This window comes from Prionailurus viverrinus, chromosome B3, assembly GCF_022837055.1.
Source record: "Prionailurus viverrinus isolate Anna chromosome B3, UM_Priviv_1.0, whole genome shotgun sequence".
NCBI lineage: Eukaryota > Metazoa > Chordata > Mammalia > Carnivora > Felidae > Prionailurus > Prionailurus viverrinus.
Window position 1 is genome coordinate 67,184,032 of NC_062566.1, and position 20,098 is coordinate 67,204,129.

At 42.8% G+C, this 20,098-nt stretch overlaps 2 protein-coding genes across 5 annotated transcripts; both read left to right on the forward strand.

The window, feature by feature from the left end:
* The first annotated feature begins 188 nt into the window (after positions 1-188).
* Positions 189-16,240, forward strand: ANG (angiogenin). 3 transcript variants are annotated; one of them, XM_047861544.1, is made up of 2 exons: positions 189-324; positions 11,920-16,240. In XM_047861544.1, the coding sequence occupies exon 2, from the start codon at positions 11,938-11,940 to the stop codon at positions 12,376-12,378; it is 441 nt and encodes a 146-aa protein (XP_047717500.1). In that variant the 5' UTR covers positions 189-324; positions 11,920-11,937; the 3' UTR covers positions 12,379-16,240. The 3 variants fall into 3 exon arrangements, with proteins under 3 accessions (XP_047717500.1, XP_047717501.1, XP_047717502.1); XM_047861545.1 differs by having other exon boundaries at positions 317-352; XM_047861546.1 differs by lacking the exon at positions 189-324 and adding an exon at positions 6,660-6,681.
* Positions 192-18,957, forward strand: RNASE4 (ribonuclease A family member 4). 2 transcript variants are annotated; one of them, XM_047861548.1, is made up of 2 exons: positions 192-324; positions 17,711-18,957. In XM_047861548.1, exon 2 carries the CDS (start codon positions 17,728-17,730, stop codon positions 18,163-18,165), a length of 438 nt encoding a protein of 145 aa, XP_047717504.1. In that variant the 5' UTR covers positions 192-324; positions 17,711-17,727; the 3' UTR covers positions 18,166-18,957. The 2 variants fall into 2 exon arrangements, with proteins under 2 accessions (XP_047717504.1, XP_047717505.1); XM_047861549.1 differs by lacking the exon at positions 192-324 and adding an exon at positions 331-352.
* Positions 18,958-20,098: the final 1,141 nt, after the last annotated feature.

Sequence of the window (20,098 nt, forward strand, 5' to 3'; positions counted from 1 at the left end):
GGGACCTGCCCGCAGCTCCTGCTCCAGAGGCAGGTCCCGGCCGGAAAGGCCCCCTCGGGGAAACAGGGCGCGGTCCCAACTGCACAGAGGCTCCAACGCCGTCCTCCTCCCCGCCCCCTTTCCGCTGCATCCCCCGCCCGTCGGTGTAGCAGTGTACACAATCGCAAACTGACCCCACCCAGGATCCAAAACAGGATTCAAAAGAACGTCTTTGCGTCTTCTACCAGCTCCCTATCATCAAACAAGGGGAGGGGAAGAAGCCGGTGAGAAAAACCTCTCTTCCCGCCGCCCTGCGCGTTTCTGCAGCCTTGCTCCGAGGCCGAGGTGGGTTCACATTCCGCTGCTCCTCCTTGTGAGTAGTTTTACCAAGAGTGTTTTGTCCCGAGGAGCCCCTTCTTAGCAGAGTCAGTGTGGGGCTCTTCGGGGAGGCGTTTGCGGAATCGGGTTGGAGCTGCTGAGGAATGGGAAGGAAGGTAAAAGTCCTGTTCTCATACGACTTAGCGAGTCTACATTCCCGCCCTGAGGTTTACTTCCCGCAGCTGAGCAGAGATGGCAGCATGACAATCTGTTGCCTAGAATGTGGGCTCAGAGGGGGACCACAGAATTGGCGGACAGAATGGAGGCGGGGAGTGGGGAGCCTGCACTTGCTCAAACCTAAGGATTCTTTACCTGGTACCCAGGTGGATCGCCAGATTGATGAAGCAGGCCTTGTTCTTTTTTGCCAGCATAACTGGCACTTGGGGCTGATGTTTTCATTTTCTGGTTACTCACATCTGTCTCCTCACCCTTAACCCACCATCAGCCAGGGCTGAACTTCTTGGAGACACTGCAAACAACCTCTAACCCAAGCTTTCTTACTAGAATGTTGGGATCCTTGGCCTTCTTACTCTGAGACAGCATGTCATATGATAACACATGGTAACACATGGGCGAAACAGAGCATCTTTATTTAGGAAGGACAGTAAAAACAGTTTTAGCATCATGCCAGGGACTAGGGAAATCGCAAATGAGGCAAGACCCTCCCTCTGTGTTGTTAAGAACCTTATAATCAAGTCATAAATGTAATCACTAGAAACGCAAGTGACATAATTACCTGAATAGCACTGGCCAACTAACTTCCCAGAAGCAGCCTCAGGTATTCAAAGAACTCCTTAACTACAGTTACTAACTAGTTAGTGCCGAAGGACAATTTTGATACACTTTATTTTAAGCAACTCTTTTACAGATAAAGAGGGAGTAAAATATTTTTGAAATTCATGGAAATGGTCAATAGGTTTCCCTTAAACAACAACTTTCAGTGGCACCTTTAAAATAAGCTTTAATTTTCTAGAAATTGCTAGTGTGGAATACGAAAGCTGTGTGGTGTGTTGGAAAGCTTCTAGGTCCTGGAACACCAGATGTTCCTTGGAGAATGCATGTTATCTTTCTCTGTTCCTCAGTTTCCTTACCTGTAAAATGAGGGCTTGATAGTCCTCCAGGTCTCCCTCTTTCTTATTCTAGGACATCTTGGGGTGGCAGTGTGTAAATGACCCTTATATAAAAGAGGGTACTCTAGTAATGTGGAGAAGAGCTGTGGTTTGGCAGAGAAGATGGGGGAAAAACCATTCCAGGAAAAGAAGAATGTTTCTGGCTATTGTTGAAAGGGCAGATGTCAGGTTATAAGCAGGCAAAGGTAAGAGATTTGTCAAGCTATTGTTGGAAGCATTTGCCCATGCGATTCAGAAATTAAAGTAGATGGCTAAGAAAGTGGACCATATCAGGCCAGTAAAACCCCTCAGTAGGAGTTTTCACTTAATCCATATTTGAGCAAAGAGCAATTTCTGTTAATAGTAATTCTTAGAAGAACACCTTGAGATGCCTGGGAGAGAGAATGGGCACAAAGCCCCACATTTGTTGACAGTACATGTGTAATTTTTGTCTTTGTTTGAAAATACACAGGCATGTAAGCAAGAGTGTGGCTTATTTTCCCCCAGTCATACTGCCCCCCCCACCCACCCATCCCTGGAGATGTGATCCTTCTTTTCATCGGAGCTTCATCCTCTTTTAACCATTACTTCTGTTAGTCAATAAGTTTCATGCTTATAAACCTAAAAAAAAGTTAGAGTTAAAACAAATTTAGAGATTAGTCATTTCTCCCCATCACCTAATTTTATAATTAGTGTTAAGGACAGAATTAAACATATGTACTCTGTCTAAAGGGTAAAGGACACCAGCACTTGAGTCCTTAGAAGGAGAACCCCAGGCTTCCTGTGTCTACATGCAAGGAAACTAGTGGCGTGAAGAAGAGACACAAGAAAAATTTCAGGAAGAGGGGAATGACTTTCAAATTCAAGGTGTCAGAACATTTTTTAAATATATGAGTGGGTTTTTCTCAATTGACAATTACTTCACACCTATTAAAATTACTGAAAAAATATAGATATAATTCCTTGTTGTAGGTATTTAGAAATACAAATGAGTAAGCACTTAAATGCATTAAAAAAATTTTTTTAACGTTTATTTATTTTTGAGATAGAGAGAGACAGAGCATGAATGGGGGAGGGTCAGAGAGAGGGAGACACAGAATCCAAAACAGGCTCTAGGTTCTGAGCTGTCAGCACAAAGCCCGACACGGGCTCGAACTCACGGACCGCGAGATCATGACCTGAGCCGAAGTCCGCTGCCCAACGGACTGAGCCACCCAGGTGCCCCACACTTGAATGCATTTTAATGAAATAGTCAAACTCCCACCCCCCCAAACCTTTCTTTTATGTTTTTCATCATAACCACATTGTGCCAAGCTGAAAAGAAAGGAAAAACCATGGGACCGAAAGCAAACCATTCACCATTCACCTAACTGGCTTTTTGCATTGTCACCTATGTGGGGGAGGGTGTTAATTCTCCCCAAGTTGTCAGGTGAAATACCACAGGCAAAGAAGGGACCTGGCTGTGTGCAGAGGCCTGAGGTTGCTCCCAGCAATACAGCATAAAGCTAACATCAGAGGCTCGTCTGTTTGTGTGAGTTGGTGTTTGGCCTGGTGCTTCAGGCCATGGGACTCTGTGTGTGTGTGTGTGTGTGTGTGTGTGTGTGTGAGTGTGTGCGAGTGCGCGCTCACATTTTAGGTGATTTATCAGAGAAGGATCCTGTTAATCAAGTCCTCTTGATCTCCACAGACTGTGGGAGTTTGCTACTGCTTCACTGTCCAGGATTGCTGAGGCCATAGGGGTGTTGCAATGGGCCTGGCCGTGTCCTCCCCACTAAATGACTGACTAATAACTTTAATTTTTTTTTAATATGTGTTTATTTTGAGAGACAGAGAGAGAGCAGGCAGGGGAGGGGCAGAGATGGAGAGAGAGTATCCCAAGCAGGCTCCACACTGCCAGCACAGAGACCAACAACATGGGCCTTGATCCCATGAACCGTGAGATCCTGACCCTCAGCCGAGCCGATATCAAGAGTCAGACGCTTAACTGGCTGAACCACGCAGGCAACCCATTAACAACTTTTTAGAACTCAGCTCTTCAGCGTCTCTTTAAATAGTGATATATGATTAATTTAAAATAGGTACCACTCTCAAATATCAGGTTTGCCCACAAAAGGAAAGTGAGGACTAGGGCACCCTGTTAGGTGCAGGTAGAGTCCCCACTCTGTGGGCCCCTTGTCTTGTTGATTCTCTTGGTACCTAACAGACTTTGAACTTTGGTATTTGGCAGAACAATGGTGTGGATCAGGGACACGCCTGTCCCTTCCTTTCCAGAGACTTCAGTAACCCTGAGGCACCAGGTACTGAGGGAGAGGCAGTTTGCGGTTGTGTGCTCGACCCTTTTCTCACTCCCCCAGACTTTTTTCCTTTTAGCTCAGACTTTGGCACCAGACTTTTTCCTTTTAGCTCAGACTTTGGCTGGGGGGTGCCGGGAAAAGGGAAGAGAACAGGGGGAAAAAGTGAAGCTCAGGCAGGGCTGGGCCTCAACACAGCTGAAAAGCCAGTGAAGGTTGTCCTTCCAGGCTCTCCGTGTTGCCCACTCTTCTTTCTCCTCAAATCCTCAGGCCATTCCAGTTGCCTAAAACCATTCTTCAGCTGGGCCATAAAGCCCATGCCCAAGCATGTGTGAATCACAGACAGCTGTTTAAGGAGTTTATCCTCCTAGGAATTTTGGCATTGGAACAGGGACCAGTACCTAAGAAATGAAGGTCTATCCATGGGCTTTCAGGATTTACCAGTCAGCCAGAAGCAGAGCCTTCCTGGTAACCTTGGAAGCCTTCCTGCTCTACGTGGGAGTCAGGCCCGCCTTGTCCAGTAGCTGTTGCCAAACCCAATTGTGTTTGTAAGTCTTAAGAGAATCCAGGAGAGTTTGTGGTTGGGATTTCCAAAGTGAGATCAGATGGTATATTTCTAGAAGCAATGAGAGGTAACAAAAAAGCTTGGGGCCTAGGAGTCAGTCACTCTTTTATATACTAAGAATGCAGAGATGAATGAAACCATTATTCTTCTCTCTAAGGATTCCATCTAATGGAGAGACAGAAATCATCAAAGGGTGATGGCTAACGACCTGTTTCCTAACCTGAAGTAAAGCCAGATCCATCCCACCCGTGTTGTAAGAACTCCAGATCAGCTCGCATTCTTCCCTGAGCATTCCTGAAGTTCCCAGGGGGTGCAAACATGTTTGCAAATAGCCCCTTTAGCCAACATAGTGAGGCTGCCATTTGGTTCTTTCTTACTCCAGCTCCCTGGGGGAGGTCTATCCCTGCCCTAAAAGGGTCCCATGCTGCTGAGAATGCTTGAAGATGCCAACACACAGTGTCCTCTTCCTTTTTGATAGAGCACATGGTCTGACCTGTTGCTGTAGTTCTTGTCCAGACTCGACTCAACTCTGTCTCAACAGGAGCCTCCTCCAGGAAGGTATTTTGCCTCCTGCCCCACCCCCCTCACAACCTGCAGTCAACCATGTAGTGAACTTGTTTACAGTGGTTTGCTGTGTGCTTCCTGAATCTTAGAGAGATTTCATGAAACAACCTTGATTTTTATTGTAGAGCCCTCCCTGTAGGCCCAGGAGGCCAGGTCAGAGGGGATGTGAATGAAGCACATCATATTCCTTGCCCAACACCGGTCCACAGCCTTGGCATCTTTCTCCCACCTCTTATCATAGCCTTCTCTATGGATGAATCCATCCCTGGAGCGTCACAGACTCTGACACAAATAGCTTCACTTGGGCTGACCCACTAGCTTTTCACCCACACCAGGACCCACCTGAAGTCTAGAGTCAGCTTGGGACCGCTGCTCCATGCTGGCCTCAGCACGGTGTGTCCTGGGTACAGAGAATCCCCCAAAGGAAGACGTGGGCAACTCCTCCTGGGATCGGTGGGACTGTGAAGCACCTGGCAGGACTCAGAGAAGGCGCCGCTCATGCTGAGTCTGGAAAGATGAGTAGATCCGCTCCCCGAAGATGAGGGGTTTGAAGTCTGCCTAAACCGTTCCCCTGCTGTTTGATCTGGGAGCTTCCTGGCTTAACGTAACACCTACCTCACACAGTCCTGGTGACAGTTAAATATGATCACGTATGTGAGAGCATCATAAAATGAAAGGCAATGACTGTAATTATGATTATTATGATGATTTCAAGTACAGTTATTTTATTGGCAGGCAGCCTGTCTTTACTGACACCTTCTCAAAGACAGGCAGGCAGAAAACAGGTGGATGGATGACAAGAGAGGGTTGAGAATTTTTTTAAAAAGAGCCCTGTTGGAGATGCCACACCAGTGTAGATGGTTGCTGAAGGTCTGTGAAGCAGTTGGCAGCCTGCAGCTACCTGATATTTGAAACTATAGGATCTTTATAAAGTGACCCCAGTGACCTTTGGCTCACTTGGCTTGTTTCTATTCAAGCAACAAATCCAAATCTGCTTTGTGAGTAGATGCAGTATCAGTGTTGCACTGATGGTGGAGATAAATTTCGCAACTGTGTTACAAGGAACAGAAAATTGAGTGCTTGCGATTTATCTCTTGTGAACAGGTTAGGATGAAAGGAAGGAGAAGCCCAGGAAATACAGCCAGGAAACTTCTGAGGGTTAGTAGCTGGAAGGTTGAGGTCACAGGCAGGGTATGAATAGCTGTCACGTAACCTTCTCTGGGAATACTTTCCTGGTTCTGTGAAGTCGATGAAATAGCCTACTTAGCATTTTTCATGAAACAAAATTATGTGGGTAAGAACAAAGGACAGTGAAACAGCATCGTCTTACGCTGCAGGCTTTCTCCAAGGCAGTTCTTGGAGATGGCCCATAGGATCAGAAACAACATCTTCTGGATCCAGATTACTGCATGTCCTGTCATGGGCAAGAGTCAGAACCACAGACATCAGAAATAGGCAGCTATGGGACAAAAGGCCATGTTTATCAAACTTGGCCTTCCAGAACAAATTTCTAATCCATTCAGGTGGGTTAATATTTGACCCAGTCATGCCCAGGGAAAAGGTGAATGACTCTCCTTGTTTGTCCAAGAGCAGTGTCCTTGGTTTTCATGTCTCTGCCAGGATCAGAGATCTTTAGATCTAATCTTCCCACCCCATTTATCTGATCACTATATAATCAGAACCAAAAGGGGCCTCTAGGTTCACACAGCTGGAACTCATCTCCAGGAACAAACAGCTGGAACCCATCTTCAGTTGGAGGGAAACTTCCAGACTTTTGTAAGATTCTTCCTCCTGGGTAATCTATTTTTCTGTTTGTTTATATGTATACTATTTCTAGACATCCATCCACTTCAGTGAAACCATTTTTTCCCTTTTAAAAACTCTTGGTCCAAGTTCACGAATTAAGAAGGAAATAAGTCAGATTCTAAAATGTAAAATGCAAACAGATTTCTTCTGGGATAGCCTAAATGTAGAAATAAAAGGAAATTAGTGATACTGGGAACAAGTGGAGATTTAGAAGGGATTCCTAAATTGTGATAAAGTCCCCACAGATCTGGGAAAAGCATTTGCTGAAGGGTATCTGGACCCCCACCCCTCCGCCCTGATGTCATATGTGGCTTAACAAGGAAAGAAACAGAAAGTATACTTTTACCTTTGTTTTCTTGTAATCTTTCCTGCTAATTCTTTCCTTAAGAAAGTTTTGGGTCTCTTTGAAAGCACAATAGAACAACACATGGCAAAAGCAAAAAAAAAAAAAAAAAAAAAAAAAGAAAGAAAGAAAAGAAAAGGTACACTGCAGGTTGAACAGAAGAAGGAAGGAAAGGGGACAAGGGAGGAATATGCATTAGGTGTCCTGCTTCCACTTTGGAGAATATTGCCCTAGGACAAATAAAAGTGTGAGACCATATTTATGGAAGCTGTAACCATAGTCACTGATCATAAACTGTCTAGTTAACTCCCTAGTGAATAAAGTTTGATAGATCTCTTGAATACAAAGCATTGCCTGTGAGGAGAGAGAATATTAGTTTTTGTGAAGATTAAAGGATTGTTTGAGGTAGAAGGTAAAGTTAATCTAGAAAACAAATTGTGGGACAAATTCCAGTAAGAAAAATGTGATAGTTATGTGCTTGGGTGTGGAAGGACAAATGTGAATGAATTTGACCACCAGATCTCTGTACCCTTGGCCTGGGCAGATTTGCTTCCCCACCACAAATAATCTCTTACTTGTTTTCTCCCAATTCCATTTGACCTCTCTTTAGGGGAAGTTTAGTATTGAGTATATAAGTGAGGAAGTTATGAGTGGGAGAGCAGATGTTGTTACTGGTGGCCCTAGTGTATACTTGCTAGGATTGGTTTCTGGGTGGCTGAGGGAGTTAAGATTGCAGTAAACCTGGGCAAACCTCAGCTAAGTTGTTACAGAATGAATGTACAAATGCTGCAAATCAGAAACAAAAATATTCCTTAACCTCTAAGGCTAGGACATGAGGGCCTTCAAGCTCCAACAAGCAAGCGGTTTTTTAGGATGTGAAGTTCCTGTGTTGTGTCAGTCCAATGTCTTAACTAGAGGTGGGCTGTAGGCTTGGCTTACACACCAAGCCTTAAGAGATGATGCGTCTCAGTCAACCTATCATCTGTTTCTTCCAGGTGGTGCCTTGTGCCACCAACTACACTTAGACACAAACTTGTCTCTGCAATTCCATCCTGGTGGAACTAGAAAAGGCTTTTATGCTTAATGAGAACCATGGAGAAAGAGGCATTTAGAGTTAGCAACCCTAAAAGTTTTACAGATGAATACAGTAGGCCTGGAGAGGAAAATGAAGTCAGCCATTAAAAACATAATTATTGAGGGTCTACCATGAGGCAGACACTGTGATTCAAGGTGACTAATATCGGCTCTGCCCTCCTATAGATTACACACCAGTAGGAAACACTGACAAACAGGTCATTGTTGTCCCAAGATCACATAGATAATGGCTTGGAAATGGCACCCATGAAACCCGACAAGAAATAACCTTTATTTTATTATATCCTTGTGGACAGATCAGCTTCGTGACTTTTGCTTTAACACTTATATCTAGTAAAGTGTCCTTGATATTAATATCTAAAGCATAGAGTGTTTGGACAGACACTCTTGGCAGACCTGTCAGCTCATATTCCCTTCTGTGAGCAGTGATATCCCCACAGCCTGTTAACACTGGCACTTCCTACAAGCACCCATGGTCTCCTCCCCAGCGTGGAAACCCTTGGCAACATTCCTATCCACCACTGCCACCTAATGACTCTTTTGGGTACTACCAGCTCTGGTTCTACTTCCTGATTTTTTTTTTTTTTTCTTTTTAACTCTGGGATTTCTCCCTCTCTGGCAGAGAGGTGTTGACTGTGTGGTCTCTAACGTCCCTTCTGTCTTGACATCCTGTTATTCTACAATACCTTTGATGTTAGAAGGCATTGCTGAACAGGAAACTTAGTTGATTACAAGTCAGTAAAACTTTGATGAGGTCTTCCAAAAAAAACTAGAAAAAGAAAACACAGCCAGGAGAATGAAAAGTGCAAGTGTAAAGAACTTGGTAGATACTGTATTGGAGCAGCAACCATGTAGGAATACTTGTTACTCTTTTAGGAGTGGCTCTCCTCCCTGCAATGATGTGCCACTTTCTTGCTAAACTTCCAAGAACACAATTTCACTTGATTCTATTACAAATGATACTCTGTGTGCTTAATGGAAACCTTTTCAGCCGCTGGTTATTTCAGTATTGTAGAATGGTCAAAAGATTCCTCAGTGTCTAATCTGGTATTTTTCAACAGTGTACCAAATTTGTTTATAGTTATTATGAAACAGACAAGGTGGATCAATGCCAAATGTTGATGAGAATGAGAGCTCACTTTGCTTACTCTGTCACATGCCTTCCATGTAACCAGCAAAACCCTGGATCATACTCCCAGGGCTGTTTAGCAACAGGCTTACTGCTAGGACCTATTGCCTCTGTAAGGTCTACCAAAATAATTTTATATGAAAATAATGTTTATTGACTTACACACAAAAAAGCACAACATAAAAATCAATAATTAATTTAATATCTATGATAATATACCATCTATTATTAAATTTAGTATTCAAAAGAATTATATTACATTCAAGAATAATTCAAAGGTCAAAATTTTCTCCCATTATGAGAATTTCTCAGTGTGTGTGATGATTGCCAAAAAAACCTAGCTGTTCATAAATTAAATTAATTACTCACAGACAATTTGAGAAACAAAATTATAAAAATCAGTTTCAGATATTCAGTGAAAAGTCATTTTTTTTATTGTTGGATATGGGGCATTCACATGTATTTGATATAATGTGTAGGACTATGGTTTTTTTTTCTGACTTATGTAGAATCAAGATGATATTTTTCCTCAAATTTTTATTTAAATTCTAGATTGTAAACATATAATGTAATATTGTTTTCAAGGACTATGGTGGTTTTAAAAGGCACTGAATACTCTTTAAGGTTTTCTCCAAAGAACTAAAGGTATAGTCAGAAACTACTTGCTGCAAACACCAGATATCTTTCAATTCTCAAATCTACAAATTTCATAAGAAATACAATCTTAAAAGTCCATAAAGAATTTCTTCTCTATTTTGTTATCATCTATACTTGTTTAATTCTATTTTTTTTTCTTGAGAGAGAGAAAGAGAAAGAGAGTGCAAGCAGAGGGTTGGAGGGAGAGGGAGAGAAAGAATATTAAAAAGGCTCCATGCCCAGTGTGCAGCTGGACATGGCTAGATCTCACAACCGTGAGATCATGACCTGAGCCAAAATAAGAGTTGGATGCTTAACCAACTGAGCCACCCAGGCGTCCCTAATCCTATTTTTATTTATTTATTTTTTTTTTAATTTTGTTTTTTTTTCAACGCTTTTTATTTATTTTTGGGACAGAGAGAGACAGAGCATGAACGAGGGAGGGGCAGAGAGAGAGGGAGACACAGAATCGGAAACAGGCTCCAGGCTCCGAGCCATCAGCCCAGAGCCTGACGCGGGGCTCCAACTCACGGACCGCGAGATCGTGACCTGGCTGAAGTCGGACGCTTAACCGACTGCGCCACCCAGGTGCCCCCCTAATCCTATTTTTAATTATCTATCACTGAGTAAACATCATGTTCCAGGTAAAAAGCACCTTGTTTACCCTGTGGGTGTGTTTGAGTGTCTGACACACCACCCCTGGGATGTGTGAGTTCTACAGTTTGAGATTGACAGCTCCTGAGAGAGAATGGTGGCAATCCTATTCTCCTTGTTCTTCCTCTGAGAAAAATTTGAGAAATCATCGCAGCAAATCGTAAGGCCTTTGACTTGAAAAAGTCTAAGGAGGGGTGCCTGGCAGGACTCTTGATCTCAGGGTTGTGAGTTTGAGCCATAGAGTTTAAGGGGGAAAAAGTGTCTAAGGAGTTGTTTTTATTTTGTTTTTGTTTTTATCACAAGGTAACATCATTTGCCTGTGTGTAAACAGTCTGCGTACACGTGCAGGAAAAATTAGAAAATATTCTCTGAGGGGCGCCTGGGTGGCTCAGTCAGTTAAGCGTCCCACTCTTGATTTTGGCTTGGAGCCTGCTTGGGACTCTGACTCTCTCTCTCTCTCTCTCTCTCTCTCTCTCTCTCTCTCTCAAAATAAATAGTTTTTTTTTTTTAAAAAGAAAATGTTATCTGAGAATGATTCAAAGTGTCCCCAATGCATAAAACAACTGAGGATAAGCTTTTATTATTCTTCTTCCAGTCCTAAGAGTTGACCCAGACCCAGTTCCAAGCATTACATGGGTTCTTCCATGTTCCTCCCTGTTCGTTCTAAATAGCACCTCATAATTCCACCTTTGGCCATGAAACACCTACTTCTTGGGGAACTAGGTCTGCCTCCTTTCTCCTGAGGATAAAACTGCTCTCAACTGCTCTCCTCACAGCCGGCTTACTAACTGACTTGAGTATCTGACATCCTGTCTTCAATAGTCCTCTGATCGACCCTTCCCTGGGCTCAGGGTTCCCTCTAAGTACCCCTTCTTCATAGCTCTCGCCTCCTATTTTACTGTCTCATCTCAGGAAATTGGAGCTCCGTCCCTTCTCCCTGGATGCACCATTCTCTTTCAGGGAGGCATTTGGTGTATCTTGATGGTCTTTGTGTTCCAGGACCTAGCACAGTGTCTGGTACCCAGTAGGGACTTACATAAAGGTTGTTAATATGTTAATCAGTGAAGTAAAGAATGTGGATGGATTTTGTAATACTGTGATTGATAGAAAGGTAAATAGCGATCCTAAGGGATAGGAAAGAATGGTTGGGGCAGGGAGTTGTGTTCAGGAAACTTTTAATTCGACTTTGCAAAGGAATGGACTGATGAAACGTTTGAGATTAATGAGGAAGGGAAAAGAAAAGATGTATTTAGGTGACTGAGGATACCTGATTCTAGAAGCTCTGTCAGAGAGGAAAGTCCCTGTCCTTTTAGCCTAATCTGGCAATGCCATTCTGTGCCCCGACCACAACCTCCTTTTGCCCTTGGCAGGAGCCCCTGTTGGAAGAGATGGTGATGGGCCAGGGTCCTCTGTTGTTGATCTTCATGCTGGGTCTGGGTCTGACCCCGCCAACCCTGGCTCAGGATGACTCCAGGTACAAACACTTCCTGACCCAGCACTATGACGCCAAACCAAAGGGCCGGAATGACAGATACTGTGAAAGCATGATGGAGAGACGAGGCCTGACCACACCCTGCAAAGACACCAACACCTTTATTCATGGCAACAAGGGCAGCATCAAGGCCATCTGTGGAAATAAGAATGGAAACCCTTACAGAGAAGCTTTAAGACTAAGCAAGTCTCCTTTCCAGATCACCACCTGCAGGCACGTAGGAGGGTCTCCCCGGCCTCCCTGCCGGTACAGAGCTACACCAGGCTTCAGACACATTGCTGTTGCCTGTGAAAATGGCCTGCCTGTCCACTTTGATGAGTCCTTTTTCCGTCCATAACCAGCAGGCCACAGCTGGCTCTGCTCCCCTTTCCTTGCATTTCCCTCCACACCCCAGAACAGTGGTGGCAACATTCATTGCCGGGGGCCCGGAGAATGACCTGCCTGGATCTCTTGCTTTCCTTTTTACAACATGCTTAAGAAATAAAAATGACTCTGAAATCAGTAAGAATCAAAGTCTTCTCACTGATTATTGGCCTATAAATCTATTAAAACCCCATTTTCTCTACTCAGCTGCTCCCTGAGAGGATTGGATACAATAGAAATGCCCTTTTCCTTATCAGTCAGTTCCTCATTAGTCAGTAGGGAGGTGGACTTTACCTTTGTGTAAAAAGAAGGTGGTTAAATTCATCTTACAGAAAGAACTAGGAAAATTCCAGGGCTTATGGCAACTAAGCAGAATTTTCAGAAGGGGCAAATAATAAGCCCAATATTATTTTTACAAATGTTAAACCTTGAGAAAAGTTGAGGACTAAATACCAACAGACTAATCACACTTTCTCTCTTTCCCACACCCATACATGTAACCCTGCATCAATACCAAAATCCATGCAGAGTAGACACCTCTTATCTTAAGCAGGAGCTAATTTTTTTATGTTGCCTTGAATGGAATACTCCCCGGATATTCTCATGGCTATTTTATATAAAGATCAAAAAGTGATTACTTTATTATTCATTCATTCACAGTCTTTTCTCCCTAATCTCTTACTTTATCAAATAATATCTGGCAACTGTGAGATCTTTGGGAAGGCATAGAAAGATTCCAAGCTTATTTTTTATTCTTCTTCAACTAGATTTGGTTTTCAAGTAAACAGAAACTTAAGTTAACGACATTCTCTTTGTAAAATATACTTATCAGTCCACAGGTTAAGTGATTAACTTCATGTTAACCTAATTCCTATCAACAGGTGTCTCAATATTTTATTTAGAAAGCAGTTGATAAATTACAGTTATAAATTACAGTTTGCCATCTTGTGAATGTATAACTGTCGTGGTCACAGTATCCCCAGTGGTGGCCTCCCCTGCTGCCCACATTGCTCTTAAATGGGCCAAAAACCCTGGTTTCTCAATACTTGGGTTATAGATCAGTGTCTAGGTGCCATCTGGGAGAGCCCAGCCTCCCTGAAAATATTCAAATTTGGGGAGGAAGTGATGGAGAAGTAGGTTACAGGTGTATACTCAGCACATGAATCTGTCCGCCTTGAGTTATCTATTTCAAAATTAAAAACACTGTCATTAGAGAGAAGAATTTTCCAAACCTCTCTTATTAGAAAATGTGCCTTATCATAAAATCTCAAAAACTCCTTAAAGAGTAAGAAAATTCCAATTTGTGGTAGAACATTTGGACGCTTTCTCGGGGTCTCCAACCAGTACTATGTCCTTGATATGAGGCAAAGTGACTTCCATACAGATCATTGCCCCTCTCTTGATATAGAAGGTTAAAGGCACAGACCATTATTACATTGATCACACCATATGTGAGAAAACTCATGTCTTCTCCAAACATCTGCTTAGAGCATTACCATTGCAAACTCTGCTCTAGTGTTGGGTCAAATGACTGTTTCCCCGGAGATGACATGGCAACGGGCTGTGGGTGCTTCCTGTCCTACTTTTGGAGCTAGTAGCAGCTTGGTGGCCAATCCTAGCACTTTTTGCTCTGGGTCTCTTGTTCTCTCACCGTCAAAAGGTGTTTAGAATGAAATGTCAAGTCACAGGCAAGTCATTTCATCTGGAGTGAATCATGTGAGGAGTTGCAGTACTGGTCAGCTGTACTTTATTGACTTTGCAAGGGAAAGAGAAGAAAAACTTCAAAAATGTCAAGTCCTTTGAGTAATGGTCACATTCAAGGAAGAAACTTCAGTGCAATTTGGACAGGACAAATTTCTCTAGAGACACAGCAGAAATGCTAGTAGGTGAGATATTTCAGCTTAAAAGGGGCCTTGTAATTTCTTGGGAATATAGGTACTCTAAAAAATAAGGGGGAAGGGATCCAAAATGTATGCAGTTTGGTGCAGTTATTCATTATTTTTATCAGATTGAAGGAAGCAAAGGAAAACAAGAGGAATGGAAATTATGAAAAGATCATTGCCAACATTTAGTAAACACTATCATGGGCTGGGCGTTGTGATAAGCACTTGACATTGATTTTATCATTAATTCTTCATAACATCTCTAAGAGGTGGGTATTACCATTATGCTCATTTTACTTATGAGAAAATAGGCTGAGAGATTAAGTAATTTCCCCAAGGTCACACAGTTAATGTGGCAAAGCTAGGCTTTGGGGATCACCATATAGAAATTAGTTCTTATTGAGAGTCAATCTGGTGCAGTGGAGAAAGACTTTGGGACAAACTCTGACCAAAAACTATGTGTTGGGATGATTCAGGCATCATATGATTTTCTGTAGTACCTAGCACCCTGAGATGTACCCAGTGACGTCTACATTGGACTTCGGTTTGCAAATATTTTCCCATGTCTTGTTAAATCAGTTCGTTATTGTGGCTGAAGCCATGGGTTTGTTCTTATATGAATAGTTCAAGTTTTCTCTGTAGTCAGTTATTTTGCTGAACCATGATCTTGGTCACAAAGAAGGATGAGAGAAAGTAGACAGAACTGTGCAAGATGAGAGGTGCAAGATCAGATCTGGGAAAAACAACCCAAAGTACGTCATTGTGATGAAGCCATTACCCAAGTGCTAAGTGTGCCTTCAGAAGTTGTATCCATGGGTGCTGGGGTAAGGAGTAAATTGAGCATCATTTCTCCCATCCGTCCTTCTTCCCATGACTCCCTCACTTCCCTCTTTTCCTGACTCCATCTGTCATATCAGCTGCAGGCACAGCAATATGACATAGAGCTTTACAACTTTCTGTGCACAGGCAAAAGGTGGCTGTGAACATAGAAGGTGGCATGTAAAAGAATGATGGTTATGTTTCATCCTGTCATTACCACTAACCAAAGTGTAGGCTTTAGGTGGAACAGATCGCAGGTCCCTCATCAGCCTTTTCAGTCACTTACACGTGTGATCCGGCATCAGGAAGCAGCACCTCTGCAAACAAAGGCCAGTAGTGCCCATATATGTCAACCCAGGGGTTCAGCTGAGGCCAGCCCTTGGACTGCACATGTAGAAATGGGCCAGTATTCCTCAAAAAAATTGACTTTGCTATTGGGATGGTCATTCCCTGTTGAATTGGAGATTTTTTTTTCCCCTCTACTGAGTCAACCCTGCCTCATCATAAGAGTCAAAGTAGTTCACAGTTTGAGTTCATGTCAGTCCCAGACTGACAGCCAGAAGGCAGCATCTAGCTAGTGAGTTAGTGTGGTAAGTGACTCCCACCTCCACTCCCACCCTATTCCACCCCTGATTACATTCTGTTGCTAGAGAGAACCAACTCTGAGCACAGACATCTATAGTACCTTGGATATTTGGGACGTGGGGTGGGAGAGGCAATTAGAAGATGGCAGAAAGAGTACAGATTTTAGAGCCAGATAGGCCTTGGATTCCTTTCTTTAATTAGTCCCTAGCAGCAATGTTATGAAACTATATCACAATGCTTTCTTTGTCATTGCTCCAGAGGTGTTTGTTTGTTTGTTGACTCTGTAAAATAAATGTTTATTTCCCACCATCAAGAGGTGCCAACACAAAGATCCTGCAGCCAGAGAATACAGAGAATTACCAACAGCTATTGACAAGACAGGCAGAGCATCAAGGATAGATGCAGGACAATGGAGTATATCAGCAGGGCCTAGTTTTTTGGGTTGTACATAGAAACAGAAAAAGAAAACCCCACAATCCACATCCTTTTTTGTGGAGATTGTGCTATTTATATTTCTTTATTTATTTTTAAATGTTTATTTTTGAAAGAGTGAGAGAGAAAGAGAGAGCATGAGCAAGGGAGGGGCAGAGAGAGGGGGCACAGAGGATCTGAAGCAGGGGCTTGAACCCATGAACCGTGAGATCATGACCTGAGCTGAAGTTGGATGCTTAACCGACTGAGCCACCCAGGTGCCCCTAGATTTATTTTTTTTAACTTTGTTTTAAATGTTTTATTTATTCTTGTGAGACAGAGACAGAGTGTGAGTGGGGGAGGAGCAGAGAGAGAGGGAGACATAATCTGAAGCAGGCTCTGAATCTGAGCTGTCAGCCCAAAGCCCGATGTGGGACTTGAACCCACGAACAGTGAGATCATGACCTGAGCCGAAGTGGGACGCTTAACCGACTGAGCCCTCCAGGCCCCCCAAGATTTATTTTTTTAATGTTTCTTAGCTTATTGGTTAATTCCACAAGCCTGGAAAACACCTTCGCGCTCTATATCCATTTCACTTCATTTGTTCACAAGCTCATGCATTTCATTTATTAGTTTATTCAGCCAATATTTACTACCTTTAGTGCACTGAGACTTGATACTCTGTTTTTGTAGGGTTTCTTTATGTAATATTAACAGGATTTCCAAAAGGCCCTGATTTTAATATCATAGGAGAATAGCCAGTTAAGAGGAAAATTAAATATTAATACTAATACTAATACCTAATACTGCCCCGACCTCTTTTCTGTACTTCTTCAATTCCAGATATAAGGAATTAAAATCAGTTCATCAGCTTTCTTTGACATATCTTGAGTCTAGTGGCACCTGGGTGGCTCAGTCAGTTAAGTGCTAAGTGTCTGACTCTTGATTTTGGCTCAGGTCATGATCTCACAGTTCATGAGTTCATGCCCCCACCAAGCTCCGCAATGCCCATGCAGAGTCTACTTGGAATTGTCTCTCTCTCTCCTTCTCTGTCTGCCCCTCCCCTGCTCTCTCAAAAAAAAAAAAAAGAAAAAAAGAAAAAAAGAAAAAGAAAAGAAAGGAAGAGAAGAGAAGAGAAGAGAAAAAAGACATATTCTGAGTCTATCCAAATTTGGGGGAATCAGAGTCTCCAGAGGACTCAACACTCCAAAGATCACATGACTGGAGAAATACCTCAAGAAATAGTCAACTCCAGTTTCACTTAGCTCTGCCTTTTCTTCCTGTTCACGCTCTAACCATACAGGCCAGATACAATGGACAGCCACCCAGTCAGTGTCCATCCTGAGTTATTGTGCTCAGTGCAGCAACTTCTCTCCATAAAAGAGAGCGACTCTTGCTTCCAGAAAAAGCCATGTTTACATACTCTTTGCTCTAGCAAAAGCAAGACAAGAAAAGTCGTGAGCAGAGAAGAGTGAGGAGCTGATAAGGTACAGATAAGGAGGAAAGAGGAGACTAGAGTTGAGGAAATGACAGTTTGCCATTCTCTTCACCTCTCTCCAGTGCCCAAATCTTACCTTCCTTTCTCCTTCCCCTTGGGCTTCTCTCTAGGCATCTCCAAGGTCGTGATGGCTCTCCAGAGGATTCATGCATTGCTTCTGCTCTTGCTGCTGACCATGCTGGGTCTGGTGCAGCCCTCCTATGGCCAGGATCGCATGTACCAACGATTCCTGCGGCAACATGTGGACCCTGAGGGGACAGGTGGCAACGATGCCTACTGCAACTTGATGATGCAAAGACGGAAGATGACCGTGCGTCAGTGCAAGCATGTCAACACTTTCATCCACGAAGACATCTGGAACATTCGTAGTATCTGCAGCACCACTAATATCCAGTGCAAGAATGGCAAGATGAACTGCCATGAGGGTGTAGTGAAGGTCACAGACTGCAGGGAGACAGGAAGTTCCAGGACCCCCAACTGCAGATATAGGGCCTTGGCAAGCACCAGGCGTGTGGTCATTGCCTGTGAGGGTAACCCCGAGATGCCTGTACACTTTGACAGGTAGACACCATCCTGCAGGGGTGACAACCCAGCCCTTGGCCTTCAACTTAATGTGTAAACTGCAATGAGTAATGCATTTGAGCTGCCCCAGGCTCTGTCTCCTCTACTTCTTATTCTTTTTCTCTTTATAACCCATTCTGTTAAGCACATTGTATCAAAGAGAAATGGAGACATAAAATGAGGCTGGGCTTTTCTATAGTAAACTTTTTTGCTTTCTTTTATCATACTGGTCAGTTGAGCTCTCTCATCAGATCCTATCCTCTGGAATTTAGTCATTATCTGTATTTATATAGCACTTCAAGCATTTCAAAGTGCTTTCATCTAAATGATCTCATTTTAATAGTACAGCACTCCTGTAATGCTGCCTGTTGTATGTAGGAGCCCAAAGTTAAGAGATTTGCTGAAGACCATGAAGTTAGTGGAATAACTGAGACATAAATCCAGTTGAACTGACTACCAGTCCAGGGCTTTCTCCACTTCATCACAAGGAGCGTTTTGAAAGTAACTGCTTTTTGTTGTTTCCCAGAGTCAGCTGTTGGGAGAAGCATTACAAATTTGGAAATGTATGCTGGCAAATGAGAACTCTATCTGTGTGATTTGGCTCCCTTGTTATGCTGGGCTCTAATAAGATCAGGAAATGATGCGAGGAATTTTCTTTCTCTCTCTCCGCGACTTTTGAATCACTCTAATAAGTCAGAATATTAAAAATGTACTAGATCATTTATGACTTATTCACTCTTCCTGACTGAAATGTTTTTGATGTTTTCCTTGTAATAAAGGACATAAACTGCAGGTATCTGAGAAGGCTGTGCTGTCGTTCTTTTGGGGGGATTATTTTTTCCCTTCTGGGTAGGGAATAATTCTTTGCATTCTTAAGTTTATAAGTATGCACACACCTTAATATCCTCATAAACTCTGGTCAAAGACTAATGCCTATCAGATCCATGACCATGACACAGAAACCTTTGTCTCATTTACTCAGAGGAAGAGACCCCTCTCAATTCTTAAATCCTTTCCTTCTCCCTCTGACTGTTTTAAACAAACTGGGGAGATGTATGAAGATGCTAGGGCTAAAGAAAGGAAGTGTGTGTTTGTGTGTGTGTGTGTGTGTGTGTGTGTGTAAAGATAAACTGAAATCATTTGAGTTACAGCAGATACAGAAAGAAATCACTTTATAAATGGATTTGGTATACATATACATTGTGAAATAATCACTACAATTAGGCTAATTATCAAATCTGTCACCTCACTGTTTTGTGTGTGTGTGGTAAGAGCACTTAGGATTTATCCCGTTAGCAAATTTCAAGTATATAGTACTATTTCGCTACCTGTTAAACAAAAAAATTAACTGAGTAAAATTTTTTTAGCTTGTGTATTTATTTTTAGTAATCTCTACGCCCAACATGGAGCTCAAACCCACAACCCCAAGATCAAGAGTTGTACACTCCTCAGACTGAATCAGCCAGGTGCCCCTTAACGGAGTACATTTTGAAGATCTTATTGGCTTTACTCAATGATTCATGGATCAGGCAGCATCCAGTCTAACAGATAGAAAGGAGCTCCAAGGAGCTATACAAAATTAAAGACTTTTATATGCAGGAGGAAGCGGGAACAAGGATGTTATACTAGGCAAAAAAGCAGGTCCTATATTGCAAGGTAACTTTCTTTAAGGGAGTGGTAGGAATCTATTAGGCAGATTATTTAACTAGTGCATCAAACAGTTTCTGGTTTCTGGGAGAGCCAAAACTAGTTTAAGTCTCAATTTGATGATGTGGGGCTTAGCATAAGCAACTCCATTTGGGGCCTGTTATCTTGTTTTAACATATCTACAGTCAGTATGCTATACATCAGATCTCCAGAACTTATTTATTCATGATGAACATCTCCCCATTTCCCCTACCCTCCCAAGCCCCTAGTAACCACCACTGTACTCTGCT

Bases quoted from the DNA above. Each gene is read 5' to 3' on its own strand.
- RNASE4 (XM_047861548.1), top strand. From the start codon at position 17,728: ATGGCTCTCCAGAGGATTCATGCATTGCTTCTGCTCTTGCTGCTGACC.
- ANG (XM_047861544.1), top strand. From the start codon at position 11,938: ATGGTGATGGGCCAGGGTCCTCTGTTGTTGATCTTCATGCTGGGTCTG.